This window comes from Hyla sarda, chromosome 1 (assembly GCF_029499605.1).
Source record: "Hyla sarda isolate aHylSar1 chromosome 1, aHylSar1.hap1, whole genome shotgun sequence".
Taxonomy (NCBI): domain Eukaryota; kingdom Metazoa; phylum Chordata; class Amphibia; order Anura; family Hylidae; genus Hyla; species Hyla sarda.
This window is the reverse complement of record NC_079189.1, coordinates 285,443,723-285,465,731: the sequence shown is the minus strand read 5'-3', so window position 1 is coordinate 285,465,731 and position 22,009 is coordinate 285,443,723. Positions and strand designations below refer to the sequence as shown.

The following is a 22,009-nucleotide window of genomic DNA, read 5'->3' as shown; positions in this document are numbered from 1 at the left end:
AAAGTCCTAGACCGTCTGGTCACATGTAAGCATGCCCTGTCTATTTACTGGTGAGCTACCCTCAGCCAGCATAACATGAGCCCCTGCAACCTGTTTTACTCACAGTGTCACTTGTCACTTGGGCCACTCACAGGTCCAGCTGTGTGCTTCCTCAACAGGGTTGAACGTAAGTCATTCATTTAAAGCGCGGCCCGCAAGTCATTCATTTAAAGGGGTTCTCCGGTGCTTAGACATCTTATCCCCTATCCAAAGGATGGGGACCCCCATGATCTTGCACACGGCATCCCGTTTGTAATCAGTCCCCGGAAGCCGTTCACTCCGGGTCTGATTACTGTCGATCACGGGGCCGGCGGCGTATAACGTCACACCTCCGCCCCCGTGTGACCTCACGCTTCGCCCCTTAATGCAAGTCTATGGGAGGGGGCGTGACAGCTATCACACTCCCCTCCCGTAGGCTTGCATTGAGGGGAGGAGCGTGACGTCACACGGGGGCCACGTCTAAAGTGAAAGTAAACCACTGCCGGTTAGCTCAGGGGGCTGTTCGGGATCGCAATGAAAACGCAGCATCCCGAACAGCTTACAGGACAGCAGGAGGGTCCCTACCTTCCTCCTCGCTGTACGATCGTCGAATGACTGCTCAATGCCTTAGATCCAGGCATGAGCAGTCAAGCGGCAGAATCATTGATCAATGGTTTCCTATGAGAAACTATTGATCAATGTAAAAGATCAGTGTGTGCAGTTTTATAGCTCCCTATGGGAGCTATAACATTGCAAAAAAAAAAGTGGAAAAAAAAGTGAATACAGATCATTTAACCCCTTTCCCTAATAAAAGTTTGAATCACCCCCCTTTTCATATTTAAAAAAAAGACTGTGTAAATAAAAATAAACATATGTGGTATCGCCGCGTGCAGAATGTCCAAATGTTAAAAATATATAATTAAACTGCACACGGTCAATGGCGTATGTGCAAAAAAATTCAAAAGTCCAAAATAGTGTATTTTTGGTCCCTTTTTATATCATGAAAAAATGAATAAAAAGCGATCAAAAACTCCAATCAATACATAAATGGTACCACTAAAAACTTCAGATCACATCGCAAAAAACTTAGCCCTCATACCGCCTCATACGCAGAAAAATTAAAAAGTTATAGGGGTCAGAAGATGACAATTTTAAACATATAAATTTTCCTGCATGTAGCTATGATTTTTTCCAGAAGTACGACAAAATCAAACCTATATAAGTAGGGTATCATTTTAATCGTAAGGACCTACAGAATAATGATAAGGTGTCATTTTTACCAAAAAATTTACTGCGTGGAAACGGAAGCCCACAAAAGTTACAAAATGGCATTTTTTCTTTCAGTTTGTCGCACAATTATATTTTTTTCCGTTTCGCTGTAGATTTATGGGTAAAATGACTGATGTCATTACAAAGTAGAATTGGTGGCGCAAAAAATAAGCCATCATATGGATTTTTAGGTGCAAAATTGAAAGGGTTATGATTTTTAAAAGGTAAGGAGGAAAAAATGAAAGTGCAACCAAGGGGTTAAGAAATGAAAGAAGCAATATGATTGGTTGCTATGAGCAACTCAGCAACTTTTCCTCTAGAAAGGTTTTGATTAATCTCCCCCAATGAGCATAATTAATACACTTGTTTGCTAGATTCAATTGCACCCACCTATAGTAACCTACTGGTCTGGTTCATGTCCACCACTATGTGCAGTTGAAAGAATTAAAATTCAATTTATATAATTCCACTGCCTTAAACAAACAAACTACAAAAGCAGCAGGCAGGATTTAGGACAGAATGAGAGCTTAATACACTGATCTTAAACATCTGGATCGGATGTGACCTGAATTTCTGCTCTCAATCTCTTCCATGTGCCACGGATAACAATACATGCTCTACTGCAATGGTACCACAACTGTTTTCTTGCAGTATGCCATTCCACCGCCACAAATGTGCTTTATTTTTTGTTATGGCAATAAATATTGTCACTTTAAACTCTTTTTAGTGTCAGAAATTCTTTGTGTGTCATATTTTTCAGTAAATGCATTATTTGGAGAATGTTTCAAGTAAATTTTTTCTTAAGCCGCTTTAAAGGGGTACTCCAGATTTGTAAATTACTTCTTTTAAAAATTCTCTGCTCTGGACAGTTCCTGACATGGACAGAGTTGTCAGCAGAGAGCACTGTGGTTGTGACAGAAAAGAAATCCAAAAAGAATAGAATTTCCTCTGTAGTATACAGCTAGAGATGAGCAAACTTACAGTAAATTTGATTCGTCTCAAACTTCTCGGCTCGGCAGTTGATGACTTTTCCTGCGTAAATTAGTTCAGCCTTCAGGTGCTCCGGTGGGCTGGAAAAGGTGGATACATTCCTAGGAAAGGGTCTCCTAGGACTGTATCCACCTTTTCCAGCCCACCGGAACACCGTAAAGCTGAACTAATTTATGCAGGAAAAGTCATCAACTGCCGAGCCGAGAAGTTCGTGACGAATCGAATTTACTGTAAGTTCGCTCATCTCTATATACAGCCTCTAATAAGTACTGGAAGGATTAAGATTTTTTAATAGAAGTAATTTACAAATCTGTTTAACTTTCTGGCAACAGTTGATAAAAATAAAAAAAAAGTTTTCCATTGGAGTACCCCTTTAACCCCTTAGGGACTCAGACTATTTTCACCTTAAGGACTCCCTTTTTCCTCATCCCTTCTAAAAATCATAACTCTTTCAATTTTGCACCTACAGACCCATATAAGGGCTTGTTTTTTGCATCATCAATTGTACTTTGCAATGACATCACTTATTTTATAATATAATCTGCATCGAAACCCCCAAAAAATTTATTGTGGGATGAAATAAAAAATTAAAAACGCCATATTGTAATTTTTGGGGGCTCCCGTTTCTACGCAGTGCAACATTTGGTAAAAATTACACCTTATCTTTATTCTATAGGTCCATACGGTTACAAGGATACCCAATTTATATAGTTTTTATTTTATTACTTAAAAAATTATAAACTATATGCACCAAAATTAGTTAGTTTAAAATTGGCATATTATGACCCCTATAACTTTTTTATTTTTCCTTGTATGGGATGGTATGAGGGCTCATTTCTTGCGCCGTCATCTGTAGTTTTGATTGGTACCATTTTTGTTTTGATGGGACTTTTGATCGCTTTTCATTAATATTTTTATGGTATATGAAGTGACCAAAAATGCACAATTTTGTGCTTTGGTATTTTTTTACGTGTACGACATCGACCATGTGGTTTAGCTAACCTAATATATTAATAGTTCGCACATTTACGCACGCGGCGGTACCACATATAATAATTTTTATTCTTTATTACATTATTTTATTAAAAATGGGAAAAGGGGGGTGAATGAACATTCATTTTCCGTGCCCGGCATTAGTCGTGGGTCCTGGCTGCCCCTAGCACCACAGGGTTAAACCCGTTCTCCACCAGTCAGAGCGGTTTAAACCCATTATAACGGACCAGGGCGTACAGGTATGCCCTGAGTCCTTAAAGGGGTAGTCCAGTGGTGAAAAACTTATCCCCTATCCTAAGGATAGGGGATAAGTTTGAGATCGCGGGGGGTCCGACCGCTGGGGCCCCCTGCGGTCTCTCTGTACGGGGCCCCGGCTCTCCGCCCAGATAGCGGGTGTCAACCCCCGCACGAGGCGGCGGCCAACACGCCCCCTCAATACATCTCTATGGCAGAGCCGGAGATTTCCGAAGGCAGCGCTTCGGCTCTGCCATAGAGTTGTATTGAGGGGGCGTGTCGGCCGCCGCCTCGTGCGGAGGTCGACACGCCCCCTTCCCGCGGGCTGTCGGGGCTCCTTACAGGAGATCGCAGGGGGCCCCAGCGGTCGGACCCCCCACGATCTGCAACTTATCCCTTATCCTTAGGATAGGGGATAAGTTTCTCACCACTGAGTCACCACTGGACTACTCCTTTAAGGATCGGCGATGCAGGAAGTATGCATACGCCCTGTGTCCCCAAGAGGTTACGTTGCACAAGTAGCCATTGACTATTGCCTTAGTTAGTTACTTATTGCTCTTCTCTACAACCATTCCTCATGGCTTACCTCCTCTGCACTATTCTGTACTCTGTATAAATTAGCATGCTGTGTGACATCCACACCAACTAATAGCACTGGTCAGACTTACTAGTCTCTATATGAGTTGACAGTGAGCAAACTTATGAACTGACATGTCTATGTTTTCTGTGTAGAAGCCAGCAGAAGAGCCTGACCATTTCAATGGGATTCTGCTGCACTGTTTACATGGTGGAATACAGATTCCAGCATCCGCAAAAAGAATAGATGTGCATTTATGAGCGTTCCTAGCTCATGCTAGATTAATCAAGTGTGCCGAATGTCCCCATATGTTTTCCATGCGGACATTCCATAGATTTTACACCATGTGAACATGGCCTTATCTCGTACAGTTTTTGCTGTGTATTTGTCAGAGGTCTGCATGAAAAATTCTGATGCTTGTGGAGTAGCTCTAGTGGGAGGTATTTAGTCCAGCACAAGCTGTATATACACTAGCAACCAAAGTGTAAGATGTTCATTAGAGACTAATAGTATAACTGCTACCAAAGATTTCTTAAAGGGGTTATCCAGGGAAAAAAACTGAGCTTATTTCTTCAAAAACATCACTACCTCTGTCCTCAGGTTGTGTGTGGTATCACACCTTGGCTGTATTCACTTCAATGGAACTGAGCTGCAATACTACACACAACCCGAGGACAGGAGTGGTGCTGTTTCTTGAATAAATCAGCTCTGTTTTTCTAATTCCAGAGAACCCCTTTAGAGTAGGGTCACTCACTGCATATTCGCAGTGTATTTCATGCTGTACAAAATTCGCTGCGCAACAAGAAATATTAACTCAACTGAAATCTACCAATGAGGCCACAGAAAAACGCATTAAGCTAAAATGTAAAATTTTATTATTGAAGATAATAAGAAAAACAATGCCTCACAATACAGTGCTCAGAAAGGTGTCAGATATAGCACTGAATAATGAACACAAAACCAAGGGAGGGGGTTTGGGGTACAGGTGAAAAACCTGACCTGACCAACCCTACCTAGTCTAACCCCTTGCCCTCACTACAATAAGTGTGGACAGGGAATAGGGATAATATAAGTCACATATACATTAAGAATAAACAATGCAATGACTTAATATGTATATATTCTTACTCCTAATGACCTACGCGTTTCACCCTTACTTATAGTTAGGGGTTCATCAGGGCTCAGGGGAGCAGTCAACATATCACAACAGATAATAATCAATAAAACACTATATATGAAAAGTGATAAATAAACAAGTGAAGCACACGTGATACAAAAGCATAATAGCCGCACATTGATACTGAGCATATGATAAATAGATATATGAAAAATAGATAAATCATTCCAAACTGGCCACAATGGTAGAAATGTGGATCCTTAATTGTACTATGAGCAGATGAAGAATACGTCCCTTGTCCAAAGCAAGTGCTGTGAAAATAAGATCACAAGACCACCTGTCAATGTCCCATACTTTAACAAAAATAATAACAACAGATACATAAAATGTATAAAATAATGTGTACCTCCAAATGTTATTAGGTATACATGAAATAGCCCAACGTCGTATTACAGATATATCACCCCAGGAATCACTGTTTGCCACACCCTGGGTTACTGAAAATGCTAGGACCTGATAAATAAATACACCAAAATTAACTTAGGTAAAAATGCCAAAAATTCATAATAACACCAAAAAATCATAAGAACAGATAATAAGCCAGTCTTACCCATGTATGATGGATAATGGACTAAGAACTGATGACTGGTGTGGCACACCAAATACAATGATACATAATATTAGGCCAAAGATACTGTAAAGATAAAGACATAAGAATATGTCACTGTCTAAACTATGTGGACATGAGCATAAACAGTATGGGCAAATACAAGGTAGAGCTTACCCCCTGACCAGATGATGCAAAGCGTCAGGACGAATCCAGGTGGATTGTGAATAGATTAAAAACACTTCCAAAAAAGCACTAGAAATAATGATAAATAAAGCACCATGTGACCAACAGGTGTTCTTAGTACCGTACCACTAATGCCCCTATAGTACGAAAAAATATAGTGTAATATATATATTGCCTACCCTAATACAGGATGCTTAGAGCGTCAGGCGGCCCAAGATACATGATGAATATGATAATAATAAGGAAACCTGGTGTCACCTCCCTAATGTGGAGGCTTCAAAGGAGACGATAACTCCTACAATAAGATAATGTAAGGGGAATATAGTTACCAAAGGTACAGGTCACATAAAGTATGCAAAACGATGCAACCACAGTGCACTTACCCAGTCCCTGGTGTCCCTTGTGTGGACTCAGTATGCGGCGTCAACACTGACCGCCGCGAGTCTGATTAAAAAGCCGCGGGACCGGAAACGGAAGTGACAGAAAGTATGTCACTGCGCATGTCCAGGGTTAGTGGAACGCAATGCGCTTCAGACGGCGCATGTGTGGTTAGGCAAACTCCAAAGCGAGGCTTGCATGTAATGCATGTCACCCCGCACATGCGCCCTTTACAGATATCAGGAAATCAATATATGGGACGTATTAAAGGATGAAATCTTGACTCATAGCCAAAGGATAATGTGCATATATAAAAAATCATAAATGTACATAAACTGGGCCAAAGTGGAAATATTGATAGAGTATAATGAGTACGATCTAAGAATGGTAACATAAGATAAAGTGGTGCAAACAATATACAATAAATAATAAATGTATAATTATAAATAAATAAATAAATGGCAGGTGGGTATAGGCACTCAAACTAATCGGAAGGTGTATGACACTAGAGGTGGGAAATGTTATATTTTATACTCCATAAGAAATAGCCAAAACTACATCAAATGAAAGGACAAAAAGATAGTTGGTCATTAAGACCATAGGGGGTGGTAGTCTTTAGCCGGTATATCCAGCGTGTTTCGGCTTGTAATAATCTTTTGTCCAGGTCACCGCCCCTAATGTCGGGTTTGAGAACTTCAATAACCTGGAAGTCTAAATTAAAGGGGGTGTCCACATGATGCCTGAGCATATGAAGCGACACCGGTTTCTCCCTCTTATGTCTGATGTCACTTATGTGTTCGAGTACCCTACGTCTTACCTCCTTCATGGTCTTGCCAACATAGCTTAAGGGGCAGGGACAAGTGGCCAAGTAGATAACCTTACTTGTCTTGCAGTTCGCATAATCATAGCACTTGTAGATCTTATTAGTGCTGGGGCTAAGGAATTCTTTGGAAACACGCATGTATTTACACGCCTTACATGATCCACATTTAAATGATCCGGATATTTTGCGGTCAAGCCAAGTTCCTGGACCTCTTGGGGGAGTGTACAAACTGTGTACCAAAAAATCCCCCAGATTTTTTCCCCTCCTATATGTGATTCTGGGTGTCTCTTCCACCAAAGAGCCTACTACCGGGTCCGTCTTGAGAATAGGCCAGTGGTTAGTCAAAATTTGACGTATCTCCTTAGCCGCTGCATCAAAAGTGCCAATGATTCGAGTTGGAAGGTCTTTGTCCACTGCCTTAGGTTTAGAAAGTAAGAGTGTAGACCTGTCCAAATGTTTTGTTTCTATATATGCCTTTTTGAGAACCCTATTAGGGTATCCTCTATGTTGAAATCTGCTGCGCAACGCCTTAGCCTCATGATGGAAAACTTGTTCCGAGGAGCAGTTCCTTTTGAGCCTCAGGTACTGTCCCTTAGGGATCCCATTTCTAAGGGGAAAAGGATGGTGACTGGACCACATGAGTAGGCTATTACCAGCTGTGGGTTTCCTATGGATTTTGGTGCCAATGTTACCAGCAATGGTAACATTGGCACCAAAATCCATAGGAAACCCACAGCTGGTAATAGCCTACTCATGTGGTCCAGTCACCATCCTTTTCCCCTTAGAAATGGGATCCCTAAGGGACAGTACCTGAGGCTCAAAAGGAACTGCTCCTCGGAACAAGTTTTCCATCATGAGGCTAAGGCGTTGCGCAGCAGATTTCAACATAGAGGATACCCTAATAGGGTTCTCAAAAAGGCATATATAGAAACAAAACATTTGGACAGGTCTACACTCTTACTTTCTAAACCTAAGGCAGTGGACAAAGACCTTCCAACTCGAATCATTGGCACTTTTGATGCAGCGGCTAAGGAGATACGTCAAATTTTGACTAACCACTGGCCTATTCTCAAGACGGACCCGGTAGTAGGCTCTTTGGTGGAAGAGACACCCAGAATCACATATAGGAGGGGAAAAAATCTGGGGGATTTTTTGGTACACAGTTTGTACACTCCCCCAAGAGGTCCAGGAACTTGGCTTGACCGCAAAATATCCGGATCATTTAAATGTGGATCATGTAAGGCGTGTAAATACATGCGTGTTTCCAAAGAATTCCTTAGCCCCAGCACTAATAAGATCTACAAGTGCTATGATTATGCGAACTGCAAGACAAGTAAGGTTATCTACTTGGCCACTTGTCCCTGCCCCTTAAGCTATGTTGGCAAGACCATGAAGGAGGTAAGACGTAGGGTACTCGAACACATAAGTGACATCAGACATAAGAGGGAGAAACCGGTGTCGCTTCATATGCTCAGGCATCATGTGGACACCCCCTTTAATTTAGACTTCCAGGTTATTGAAGTTCTCAAACCCGACATTAGGGGCGGTGACCTGGACAAAAGATTATTACAAGCCGAAACACGCTGGATATACCGGCTAAAGACTACCACCCCCTATGGTCTTAATGACCAACTATCTTTTTGTCCTTTCATTTGATGTAGTTTTGGCTATTTCTTATGGAGTATAAAATATAACATTTCCCACCTCTAGTGTCATACACCTTCCGATTAGTTTGAGTGCCTATACCCACCTGCCATTTATTTATTTATTTATAATTATACATTTATTATTTATTGTATATTGTTTGCACCACTTTATCTTATGTTACCATTCTTAGATCGTACTCATTATACTCTATCAATATTTCCACTTTGGCCCAGTTTATGTACATTTATGATTTTTTATATATGCACATTATCCTTTGGCTATGAGTCAAGATTTCATCCTTTAATACGTCCCATATATTGATTTCCTGATATCTGTAAAGGGCGCATGCGCGGGGTGACATGCATTACATGCAAGCCTCGCTTTGGAGTTTGCCTAACCACACATGCGCCGTCTGAAGCGCATTGCGTTCCACTAACCCTGGACATGCGCAGTGACATACTTTCTGTCACTTCCGTTTCCGGTCCCGCGGCTTTTTAATCAGACTCGCGGCGGTCAGTGTTGACGCCGCATACTGAGTCCACACAAGGGACACCAGGGACTGGGTAAGTGCACTGTGGTTGCATCGTTTTGCATACTTTATGTGACCTGTACCTTTGGTAACTATATTCCCCTTACATTATCTTATTGTAGGAGTTATCGTCTCCTTTGAAGCCTCCACATTAGGGAGGTGACACCAGGTTTCCTTATTATTATCATATTCATCATGTATCTTGGGCCGCCTGACGCTCTAAGCATCCTGTATTAGGGTAGGCAATATATATATTACACTATATTTTTTCGTACTATAGGGGCATTAGTGGTACGGTACTAAGAACACCTGTTGGTCACATGGTGCTTTATTTATCATTATTTCTAGTGCTTTTTTGGAAGTGTTTTTAATCTATTCACAATCCACCTGGATTCGTCCTGACGCTTTGCATCATCTGGTCAGGGGGTAAGCTCTACCTTGTATTTGCCCATACTGTTTATGCTCATGTCCACATAGTTTAGACAGTGACATATTCTTATGTCTTTATCTTTACAGTATCTTTGGCCTAATATTATGTATCATTGTATTTGGTGTGCCACACCAGTCATCAGTTCTTAGTCCATTATCCATCATACATGGGTAAGACTGGCTTATTATCTGTTCTTATGATTTTTTGGTGTTATTATGAATTTTTGGCATTTTTACCTAAGTTAATTTTGGTGTATTTATTTATCAGGTCCTAGCATTTTCAGTAACCCAGGGTGTGGCAAACAGTGATTCCTGGGGTGATATATCTGTAATACGACGTTGGGCTATTTCATGTATACCTAATAACATTTGGAGGTACACATTATTTTATACATTTTATGTATCTGTTGTTATTATTTTTGTTAAAGTATGGGACATTGACAGGTGGTCTTGTGATCTTATTTTCACAGCACTTGCTTTGGACAAGGGACGTATTCTTCATCTACTCATAGTACAATTAAGGATCCACATTTCTACCATTGTGGCCAGTTTGGAATGATTTATCTATTTTTCATATATCTATTTATCATATGCTCAGTATCAATGTGCGGCTATTATGCTTTTGTATCACGTGTGCTTCACTTGTTTATTTATCACTTTTCATATATAGTGTTTTATTGATTATTATCTGTTGTGATATGTTGACTGCTCCCCTGAGCCCTGATGAACCCCTAACTATAAGTAAGGGTGAAACGCGTAGGTCATTAGGAGTAAGAATATATACATATTAAGTCATTGCATTGTTTATTCTTAATGTATATGTGACTTATATTATCCCTATTCCCTGTCCACACTTATTGTAGTGAGGGCAAGGGGTTAGACTAGGTAGGGTTGGTCAGGTCAGGTTTTTCACCTGTACCCCAAACCCCCTCCCTTGGTTTTGTGTTCATTATTCAGTGCTATATCTGACACCTTTCTGAGCACTGTATTGTGAGGCATTGTTTTTCTTATTATCTTCAATAATAAAATTTTACATTTTAGCTTAATGCGTTTTTCTGTGGCCTCATTGGTAGATTTCAGTTGAGTTATTATTTTGTAAAATTGTCTCCAAGGGCATGTATATTATTGGCTGAAGGACCATATATCTCCTTTTTCTGGGTTTCGCAACAAGAAATATGCTGTGTACACACAGGAATTGACAGTCCCATTTTGTCACAGTCACGTCTGCTTGCTGTCTCCGCCTCCAAACCTCACTGCACACACAGGGCTGCTGCGGGAAAGCCCTGTGTGTTTGCTCAATGGAGAAGATGCAGCGTATACACAATGTGTGACCCATACCCTTAAAGGGGTCACATATACACAAATAAGTACTGGAACTTTGCTACCCTGTGCTAAAGTGACTTAAATGGGCACTGTCATGAAAAAAAGAAAGAAAATAATTTTGATTTGTCAAAAAGACATATCAAAAGTTTTATTCGGTAGAGGTCCGAGTTCTTAGATTTCACTAGAATTCACTAGAACATCTTCACTAGAATGAGCCGGAAGAAGTGTGCAATTCTCTCCCCACTCTGTGTCATGTGACCAAGATGGATTCATAATGCCAGTCTATATGAACAGACAACTATCTGTTCTACCTCTTTACAAGCTGTGGCCTAAAAAAAAATATAAATCCAAAAGGAAAAGAAAAACAAGCATCCCTAGTGAAATATGTCACAAATAATAAATAGGTAAGGAAAGAACTCTAAGAGCACAACGCCTCTGTACATGTAAAAAATTGCTAATATCCACAGCCAGCGATCCTCCCGAACTAAACCAGTAGGTGCCCGGTAACAGACAACAACACAACAAAAAGAAAAGTTCTTGAGAAAGGGCCTGTTCCAGGCCAGAAACGCGTTGATCTCCAAATGCCAACATCAGCGCTGCATAAGATCCCCCCAAAAAAAACAATAAAACAAACAGTGTAGACAATGGAATCTTACCTCTGACAGGAAAGTCTGTGCAGATTTCTGAGCTCCTACATGTAGTAGATACTCATACACATATAAAGCTAATCTGAAAAAGAAACAAAAAAGAAAGAAAATTAGGCACTGAAGGTTTAGATAGGATATAAATATATAGGTGGATTGCTCACCACATGTATTACAGTTGTATATAAAAGAAACTGATCAAAATAAGACTATACATTACATTGACAATCATGGAAAGTGAGGTGCCACTTGCTCTTTGTTTCTCTAATTTCTCAAGTGCAACAAATATCGAGTGAGGTTACATTATGCGAGACATATTTGGTATAGGGCCATGGAGGGATGGGTTCTATAAAATATCACGGCAAAGTACTGTGTATATGATTTAAAGAAATCCTAATAAACCTAATACATTTTGTCTTCTGTTAAAGAGTACTGTATTCGTTGCATTAAGATAATGGGGCGCTATACCGGGTGCTAACATAACGATAATTGCAGACGGACCTAGACCTGCCGCATTAAGCGGTGGCAAGTTTAGGAGAAGCTCGCAAATACCGGTTAAGTGTCAGCACTAGCTACAACCTTTAGGGGGAGATTTATCAAATCCTGTCCAGAGGAAACATTGCTGAGTTGTCCATAGCAACCAGATTGCTTCTTTTATTTTTAAAAAGATCTCTGAAAAATGAAAGTGATCTGATTGGTTGCTATGGGCAACTCAGCAACTTTTCCTCCGGACAGGATTTGATAAATCTCCCCCTTAGTGTTCATTGGTAACTGCAGAAAGTCCATGTCCTGTCAGCAATTAATCAATAATGTAAGCACTAGCCATGACTAGTAGCGCGGCATGTAAGAGTGCCCACATCCCCCACTGTAAATTTATTTTTTGGCTAAATTGACATACTTTCAGCTTTTCCAAAAACACAAACAAGAACAGTTTAAATATGGTAGCTCAACGCAACACAAACAAACAATATAGAAAGTGGTTTCGTCAACTGCACCATAAAATGCCCCTTTTAATGCCTACGGCAATCATAGAAATTTATGACAAGCCAGTTTAGTTCTTAGTAGTGCATCCTACTGTTATGACTGGACTGGCTGCAAAATATTTATTATGCACCTTACTGTGCAAATGGAAACCTTAGTGCTTTCTGCCACCAAATCTTTCTGCAGGTTTTAGCAGTCACTCAAGAGGTTTTGACCACCTGCTTCCTCAGGAATCTAATGACAGCCAGTAAACGCTTCCGCCCTCTGCCATGCCCAGGTAGTGTAGCCAGTGGTCCTATAACTTGTAAACTATGCTGTAACTGCATCTCCACAACATTCAGTGCATTTTTGTATCTTGTTGTATCCTTGTCCTTGGTTTTGCAAGGCAATGATTTCTTCTCTTAACTTTCTGGACCACTATCATTGCTTATTACATATTTTTACACAGCCGAAACATCACAGTCAACAAAGCCATAGCCATCCCAGCTATTTGATGCTTTTTAATCTCAAGCACATCTGATGCAAATAATGAAGCCCTTGATGCTTGAAACAACACCTGATCTGCTAATGCGTGCTCTTAGGCTGCATTCACAATCCACAATTTCCCAGCTAAATTCTGCTGCATTAGTGTGAATGGGTTTTCCTCCACAGAAATTCCAGACTCCAGCAAATATGTGGTCAGGTGGCGGACATGCACAACGGGGCGGTGGAGCAGCACCACTTGGATTTTGACAGAGAACCAATGTGCTGTATTGCCTTCTTTGTTATGTTAATTTTAAATAAATGTTGTGGCCGACCCCCTTTTCACTTAAAAAAGTTAATTGGTGTCCGGCCTCTTTATTTGGAGGGAGCGGGGTCTGCTTGGTACAATAGGAGCTGATAGGGTCTTAGCAGTCTGTTGCAATTGCACTGTAATTTGTAACTGCATCACGTTTGTTTCAATAGTAAGTAATAGAACATTTTTATATCAGTGTTGGAAACTGCAATGCAGCCTGATGTTGTGTTTTCACCTATGAGAGATTCTATTCAGCAGTTGTCATTAAAGGGGTACTCTGCTAGACATTTTAAAATGTCTGATCACAGGTGTCCCACTGCTGGGGCCCCCCACGATCTCCCACAGCACCCGGCGAAGGTTCCTGTGGCAGTGATTGTGATGTCACGCCCCCTCCCATAGACATGAATGGAGGGGGTGTGGTGTCACGAGGGGGTGTGGCAGTGACGTCATGATCACGGCCTCTGGCTCAGAGCGTTCTGAACAAAATGTTCAGAATGCTGGAGCACTGGAGTACCCCTTTAAGGCTAGGTGTACACTACTGAATTTCTGAGTGTAATTCTGCTCAGGATTTAGAAGCTGAAATTTCAATGCAGCAGAATCCCATTGTTGGCATAGTCCACACTATGGAATTTATGTGGCAGATATTCTGTTGCTGAAATTCCGCCTCAAAAAGAATTGATGTCATTCTTTAGGTAGAATCTGTGCAGAAGACATTACTGTCTATGGGGACGGCAATGTCTGCGCGGTCCTAGCACCAACCAATTTAGGCAGAACCAGGTGCACTCGGAAACTCTGGCTGGAGTTTTCCTGTCTGAAGATTTCGTAGTGTGAACCTTGCCTAAATATGTCATTTTGTGTAGAACTTTGAGGAACCAATGGCTATGTTATATGTATTAGGCTGGGTTCACACCACGTTTTAGGCAATATGGGACTCTTTAGATTGTTCTTGTTGTTTGTGGTTTTTCTTTTTTGAAAATAGCTGAAAGTTTGCACAATTTGAAATTAAACCTCAACTGCAAAGGGTGTTGAATCATTTTAATAGCAAATGTGTTTAGACACAAGTGATCTGTTAATACTCTATGGAGGTACCATTTATGTACTATAGCTATTAGCTCAGCATCACTTGCTTTTTGACAGAATTAAATAGATGTGGTATGACCCTGTTTTTAGGTTTTGTAAAGTAATAGGCCCCTAATAATAATACATTATATTTGTTAACTATATGACAACAATTGGTGACACTGAAGAGGTGGTATTATATGCACGCTGAAATGCATTATTATGTGTGTGTGTTGTTATTATGCTGGTACTGTATGGGATTATTACTTCTATGAAAAACAGTCAAAATAATGTGGTGAACATTGATTATAAGGTGATTTAGTCAGTATTACTGCTTTTGACAATGTTTGATGTTAATATGTCCCTGCCTGGCAGGTAGCAGCAAGGTAGTTACTGGTGCTTTAGGGTATGTTCACACGTGCATACAGGATTTTGTCTTCAATGGGTAGAATGATCAGCAGCAAATCATGCACGTGTAAACTTACCCTTGTAGTGGGAAATTCCGTATGATAAAAACTTAAAAAGTGTGATGCCTTTCATTCATATATATGACTTGGTGGATTATGACCCATACAGTACAAAATGTACTGTACAAGAAAATATGTTGTCCTTTGTACACATTCTAATTCTTGATGTGGATATCCAAACTATCTTTTCTAAACTCAATAGATCTATTAAAGGGGTACTCCGGTGCTTACACATCTTATCCCCTATCCAACGGCACCCCGTTTGTAAGCAGTCCTCGGAGCATGTTCCCTCCGGGTCTGATTACCGGCGACCACAGGGCGGGCGGCGTGTGATGTCACACCTCAGCCCCGTGTGACCTCATGCTCCGCCCCTCAATGCAAGCCTATGGGAGGGGGCGTGACAGCTATCACGCCCCCTCCCGTAGGCTTGCATTGAGGGGTGGAGCGTGACGTCACCCGGAGGCGTGACGTTACACGCCGCCGGCCGTGTGGTCGCCTGTAATCAGACCCGGAGCGAACACGCTACGAGGACTGCTTACAAACGGGGTGCCGCATGCAAGATCACGGGGGTCCCCAGCGGCGGGACTCCCGCAATCAGGCATCTTATCCCCTATCCTTTGGATAGGGGAAAAGATGTGTAAGCACCGGAGAACCCCTTTAAAAGGACCTTAACATGTATAGCTTGGAAGAAAGAAGAGACAGAGGGGATATGATAGACACTTTTAAATACATAAAAGGAATCAACACGGTAAAGGAGGAGAGCATATTTAAAAGAAGAAAAACTATCACAAGAGGACATGGTTTTAAATTAGAGGGGCAAAGGTTTATGCAGTAATATCAGGAAGTATTACTTTACTGAGAGAGTAGTGGATGCATGGAATAGCCTTCCTGTAGAAGTGGTAGCTGCAAATACAGTGAAGGAGTTTAAACATGGATGGGATAAGCATAAGGCTATCCTTCATATAAAATAGAGATAGACATAAGGCTATCCTTCATATAAGATAGAGATAGGTATAAGGCTATCCTTCATATAAGATAGAGATAGGTATAATGCTATCCTTCATATAAGATAGAGATAGGCGTAAGACTATCCTTCATATAAGGTAGAGATAGGTGTAAGGCTATCCTTCATATAAGATAGACATAGGCATAAGGCTATCCTTCATATAAGATAGGGATAGGCATAAGGCTATCCTTCATATAAGATAGCGATAGGTATAAGGCTATCCTTCATATAAGATAGAGATAGGTATAATGCTATCCTTCATATAAGATAGGGATAGGTATAAGGCTATCCTTCATTTAAAATAGAGATAGACATAAGGCTATCCTTCATATAAGATAGAGATAGGTATAAGGCTATCCTTCATATAAGATAGAGATAGGTATAATGCTATCCTTCATATAAGATAGAGATAGGCGTAAGACTATCCTTCATATAAGGTAGAGATAGGTGTAAGGCTATCCTTCATATAAGATAGACATAGGCATAAGGCTATCCTTCATATAAGATAGCGATAGGTATAAGGCTATCCTTCATATAAGATAGAGATAGGTATAATGCTATCCTTCATATAAGATAGGGATAGGTATAAGGCTATCCTTCATATAAGATAGGGATAGGCATAAGGCTATCCTTCATATAAGATAGCGATAGGTATAAGGCTATCCTTCATATAAGATAGAGATAGGTATAAGGCTATCCTTCATATAAGATAGAGACAGGTATAATGCTATCCTTCATATAAGATAGAGATAGGTATAAGGCTATCCTTCATATAAGATAGACAGAGGTATAAGGCTATCCTTCATATAAGATAGGGATAGGTATAAGGCATCCTTCATATAAGATAGAGATAGGCATATGGCTATCCTTCATATAAGATAGGGATAGGCATAAGGCTATCCTTCATATAAGATAGAGATAGGTATAAGGCTATCCTTCATATAAGATAGAGATAGGTATAAGGCTATCCTTCATATAAGATGGAGATAGGTATAAGGCTATCCTTCATATAAGATAGAGATAGGCATAAGGCTATCCTTCATATAAGATAGAGATAGGTATAAGGCTATCCTTCATATAAGATAGAGATAGGTATAAGGCTATCCTTCATATAAGATAGGGATAGGTATAAGGCTATCCTTCATATAAGATAGGACCAGGGACTATTGATCGGAATGAGATTACTGGGCAGACTAGATGGGCAAAATGTTTTTTATCTGACGACACATTCTATGTTTCTATAATTGTGCCAGAGAGACTGGGGGTACAGACCTTGATCTCCTTACTGCACCTTTTAGTCACTATTATACTACTAGTCCATATGGAGGATAAGCAAGCACAACAAAAATGTAATTGAATGGTTATAAATTAATCTTTATAAAAAAATTCTCAAAAAATGTTTAATGCTGTATTTTAGTGATAACATGTAATCTACATTGAAAAAAGGAATCCTTCTCTAGTCTTCCCCAGACAACTATTAGTATTACGAAAACATGCACGTGGATCTAGTGAGATCCCTTTGGAACTGAAGGGGTTGACAGAAGGAAAGCAATATATCAGCAAAGTGTTTTCATCTCAATTAACCCAGTTTTGCAAGCATTAAGGGCTAATACAAGGAGGAAGAACAGTTCATTTCTGTAATGGTCTCACTGGGAGACTGTCCATTAGATGCAGCTTGCTGTACACTTAAAATATATTGCATACTAGAGTTCCTGGTTTTCTCTTCATACTGGATTTAGGCTTTGGCAAACATCAGCAGTGAATTCCCGTTTTATTTTCCCTAAAGGAGCAGAGGCACGTGGAGGATTTTAGAGATGGGGAATTGTTCACAATCCTGTACTACAAGGCAATGGTAAATCTCCATAAAATATTAGAAGTGTTTCCTAAACACGTGTCAAATAATGAAAAGTAATGATTTCAGAGTCATATAATGATATATATATAGTAGACAGCGCCAGCGCTTCCCCTTGGCAACATCTCCTAGCCCCCGTTGTGCCGACCTACTCCCCCCCCCCCCCCCCCCGAAACAAAAGTCACATCACACAGTCATAAAAAAGGTAAATTAAGAGATTAAGAGATTTACAGGAGACATCTTCTCTGATTGTAGGCATCCTTTTTACTTTTGTTCTCTGTCCAGCTAAGACCATCAGGCTGACTTCTTCCAGCATATCACTACTCTTCAGCATCTGAAGGAAAATATCTTAGCCTCCACATCTTTCAAGTGCCCTCACACCTCTACATGATCTCCCCACGTATAAACTCCCAAACTGTAATATTGTCCACCTTGGTGTCCTACCCAGTAAAATGGGTAGGTTAGTAAGTCCCCCATTAGGTAGGTATATCCTCCCCCAGTAGGTAGGTAGACATCCTTAGGTAGGTAGGTAGATCCTCCCCAGTAGGCAAATACATAGGTAGGTAGCCAATGAGATAGCTATCTACCTTCCTTCCTATGTTTCTGGCTAAGTAGATAAATAGGTAGCCAGGTAGCTAGGTATGTAAGTAGGTAGGTACGTAGTTAGGTATCTAGCTAGGTAGGCAGCTAAGTAGCTTGCTATGTAAGTACATAGCTAGGTAGTCAAGTAACTAGATAGGTAGCTATCCAAGTAGGTAGCTAAGTACATAGCCAAGTAGCTTGGTAGGTAGTTTAAAAGGTAGCCAAGTAGTGGATAGGTATGAAGATAGGTAGCAAGATAGCCAGGTAGGTAGATAGACAAGAAGCTATGTATGTAAGTAGATAGGTAGCTCAATAAGGAAAATAGGTATCCAAGTATCTTGATAGGTAAGTAGGCAGGTAGCCAAGAAGTCAGGTAGCTAGCTAGCTAGGTATGTTAATAGTTAGGTAGGTAGTTGGGTTGCCAGGTAGTTAGCTAGCTAGGTAAGCAGGCAGCTAGGTTTTTAAGGTAGGTAAGTAGGTAGCCAAATAGCTAGGTAGATAAGTAGGTTGGTAGATAGGTAGGTAGTACTTCGGTTGCTAGGTAGGTATCCAGCTAGCTAGGTAGGGTAGTGGGTAGATAGGTAGCCAGGTAGATAGCCAAGTAACTTTGTAGGTAGTTCCTACCTACTTTCCCTTTCCCATGTTGTAATAAAAAAAAAATCATGCTTAACTCTGTCCAGCGCAGTGATCTCCAGAAGAGCCGAGCTGTGTCTTCTTTTCTCCATAGTGCAGGCACCGATGAGTGATGCCATCATGCCTGCACTGCTTAAAGGCAGAGGTCATGGCCTCCTGTCAGTGTAAAACGTAAGTCCTGTGGCAGCTTTCACCGTACGCACATGTGCGCAAACAGCTGTACACACACATATATACATGTGATGCCATACTCAATGCGTCTTGATGGCAATAGTATTTCCTAAATGCAGTTGCCTCTTTTAGCAGAAAATGCATCCTGAACACTGCATATATTGTTTTGATAATTTGAGAAGTATGGCAATGAGTTTCAGGTGTCGATTTGGTTTCCAAATTACCCAGCTCTCAATTCAATTGGGCAAAAAGCCCAACCCATGTAGAACGCACCTTCAGGCCGCATTCACATCACAAGTTCTGCAAATTTTGCAGGTATACATCAGCAACCTGTTTTGCCAACAAATACTCGAATGTGAATCTGGCAGGTCCAATGACAGAAGCAGTGTACATTTGGGAGATAAACTGAATGTAATTGCATGTTTGGCCCTTTAAAGTCAATGGGAACACAAAGTAAACCAGCAAATCTTTTTGTGCTGCATTTTTCCCCTGTCATATCTGACAGGACTGTTGGTAGAGGCTCTGATTGTCTCCTTGATGGTAGTGTGATCACAACCTTTAAGTTTATCATTATAAAAAAAAACATTTGACATGACCTAGAGATATGTCAAAAAGGTTTCATCAGTTGGGTGATCAGACCCGACTGATTTCTACAACACGAAGGAAAAGAAGCATTCAGCTGAACACTTCTCTCTCCACTCTCTGCCTATGAGACTGACATAGTTCCATAAACATACATTATGAGACTGTCTTGTTCACTAGGTTTAGTGCCAGGAGAAAACACGCTTAGTGAGGACTTCTCCCTGTTCGATCTAGCAATTGGTCTGGGTCTGAACACTCAGACCTGAAACAATCAAAACTTTTCATATGTCTCTACAACAAATCAGAATGTGTTTTAATCACAGTGCCTTATTAAAGCATTTGCTGCTATCATAATGGTGCAAGTTACCACTGGATTCCTTCAGCTGTTTGGAGGGACAACTAAACCTGAACAAAATGTGTGAGGTAGTTTTAAAATAGAACCTGTCAGGTCTCCTAAGCACTATAAACTTGCAGATGTAGGTGCCTATAATCTCCCTCTAAAGCTACAATATGGTAAAAAAAATTACTTTAACCCCTGCTCCGCGCCGCCAGGTAAGTAGGCATGGGGATATACACTGCCTCCACCCTCCTGATGCTGATCAAAATGATACTCACGGCGTACAGATTAGCCCCCAGCCGTTCTGCCACAATTCTCCTTTTCCTTTTTATGCAAATGAGGGCCTCGGGGCAGGGGCGGAGCTCCGAATCGAGCTAGGGGCACGCTGATGTCATCCTCGCTGGGCTGTCGCTCTGCCTGGCTCATCAATATTCATAACCCCCCTCCCTGCTCTTGCGCCCCGTGCTAGTGTATGGTGGGACGCAAGAGCAGGGAGGGGGGTTATGAATATTGATGAGCCGGGCAGAGTGCCTGCCCAGCGAGGATGACATCAGCGTGCCCCTAGCTCGGTTTGGAGCTCCCCCAAGGCCTGAGGCCCTCATTTGCAGAAAAAGGAAAAGGAGAATTGTGGCAGAACGGCTGGGGGCTAATCTGGACAGTATCGTTTTGAGTATCGTTTTGATCAGCATCGCACTACAAGCCATGTGACAGGTTTAGAGTAGGTGATACTGCTGACAGATTTCCTTTAAGCCACAACCCCTTTTTGGGACAACACCTATAAACAAACATGTTGAAAAATAATTGTCCAAACAGTGTACATTAATAGTAAATGGCATCTACCTGCCGCTCAACAAACTTTGGTGCTTAAGAGGACAAAATTGTGGCACAAGAGGAATAGCAAATCCCCCAGTGTGTGAATTTGAACCTCTGCCTGAGCTTACTTGCATCTGTTCACAGTCAGCAAACAAAACTGTGATCCTGTGTTTTCTAGTACAAATACAGAGTAAGGTAACTACTGGGAAATGCTAAACTTAAGTAATGTCACTTCACACCAGCACATCCCGGTGGAAAGTCATTTATCTTTTGTGGAGATTCTGCAGGTTTTTGACACCTGGCCAATTAACTCCAACTTTAGCATTAAACAGAGGTTAATGAAGTGTGGGGGAAGCTCCTGTTATACTCACTTCTCTATGCAAATTTTGCAACTATTCTGCTACCACGATGACATACGCTAAAGATAAAAGAATACAGGAAGAACATATATCAACAGTGGCACAGAAATGTAAGTAGATATACACAGATTTCTATAGGCACTACTGTACCTGTTTGATGCAGGTTAAATAAATACACAGTCATGGCTGTAAATGTTGGCACCCCTGAAATTTTTCAAGAAAATGAAGTATTTCTCACAGAAAAGGATTGCAGTAACACATGTTTTGCTAAACACATGTTTATTCCCTTTGTGTGTATTGGTATACTAAACCAAAAAAGGGAGGAAAATAAGCAAATTGGACATAATGTCACACCAAACTCAAAATTATTGGCACCCTTTAAAAATTGTGGAAAAATAAGATTGTTTCAAGCATGTGATGCTCCTTAAAACTCACCTGGGGCAAGTAATAGATGTGGGCAATATAAAAATGACACCTGAAAGCAGATAAAAAGGAGAGAAGTTCACTTAGTCTTTGCATCATGTGCCTGTGTGTGCCACACTAAGCATGGACAACAGAAAGATGAGAAGAGAACTGTCTGAGGACTTGAGAAGCAAAATTTTGGAAAATATCAACAATCTCAAGGTTA

At 40.8% G+C, this 22,009-nt stretch overlaps 1 protein-coding gene across 1 annotated transcript in view; it reads right to left on the bottom strand.

Annotated features, from left to right (window-relative positions):
* SSBP4 (single stranded DNA binding protein 4) overlaps positions 1-22,009 on the bottom strand; it is a 455,748-nt gene that overhangs the window by 348,477 nt on the left and 85,262 nt on the right. Inside the window, exon 2 of the mRNA XM_056574391.1 lies at positions 11,777-11,849. Within this exon, the coding sequence (XP_056430366.1) occupies positions 11,777-11,849 (73 nt within the window). The remainder of the gene's footprint in view (positions 1-11,776; positions 11,850-22,009) is intronic.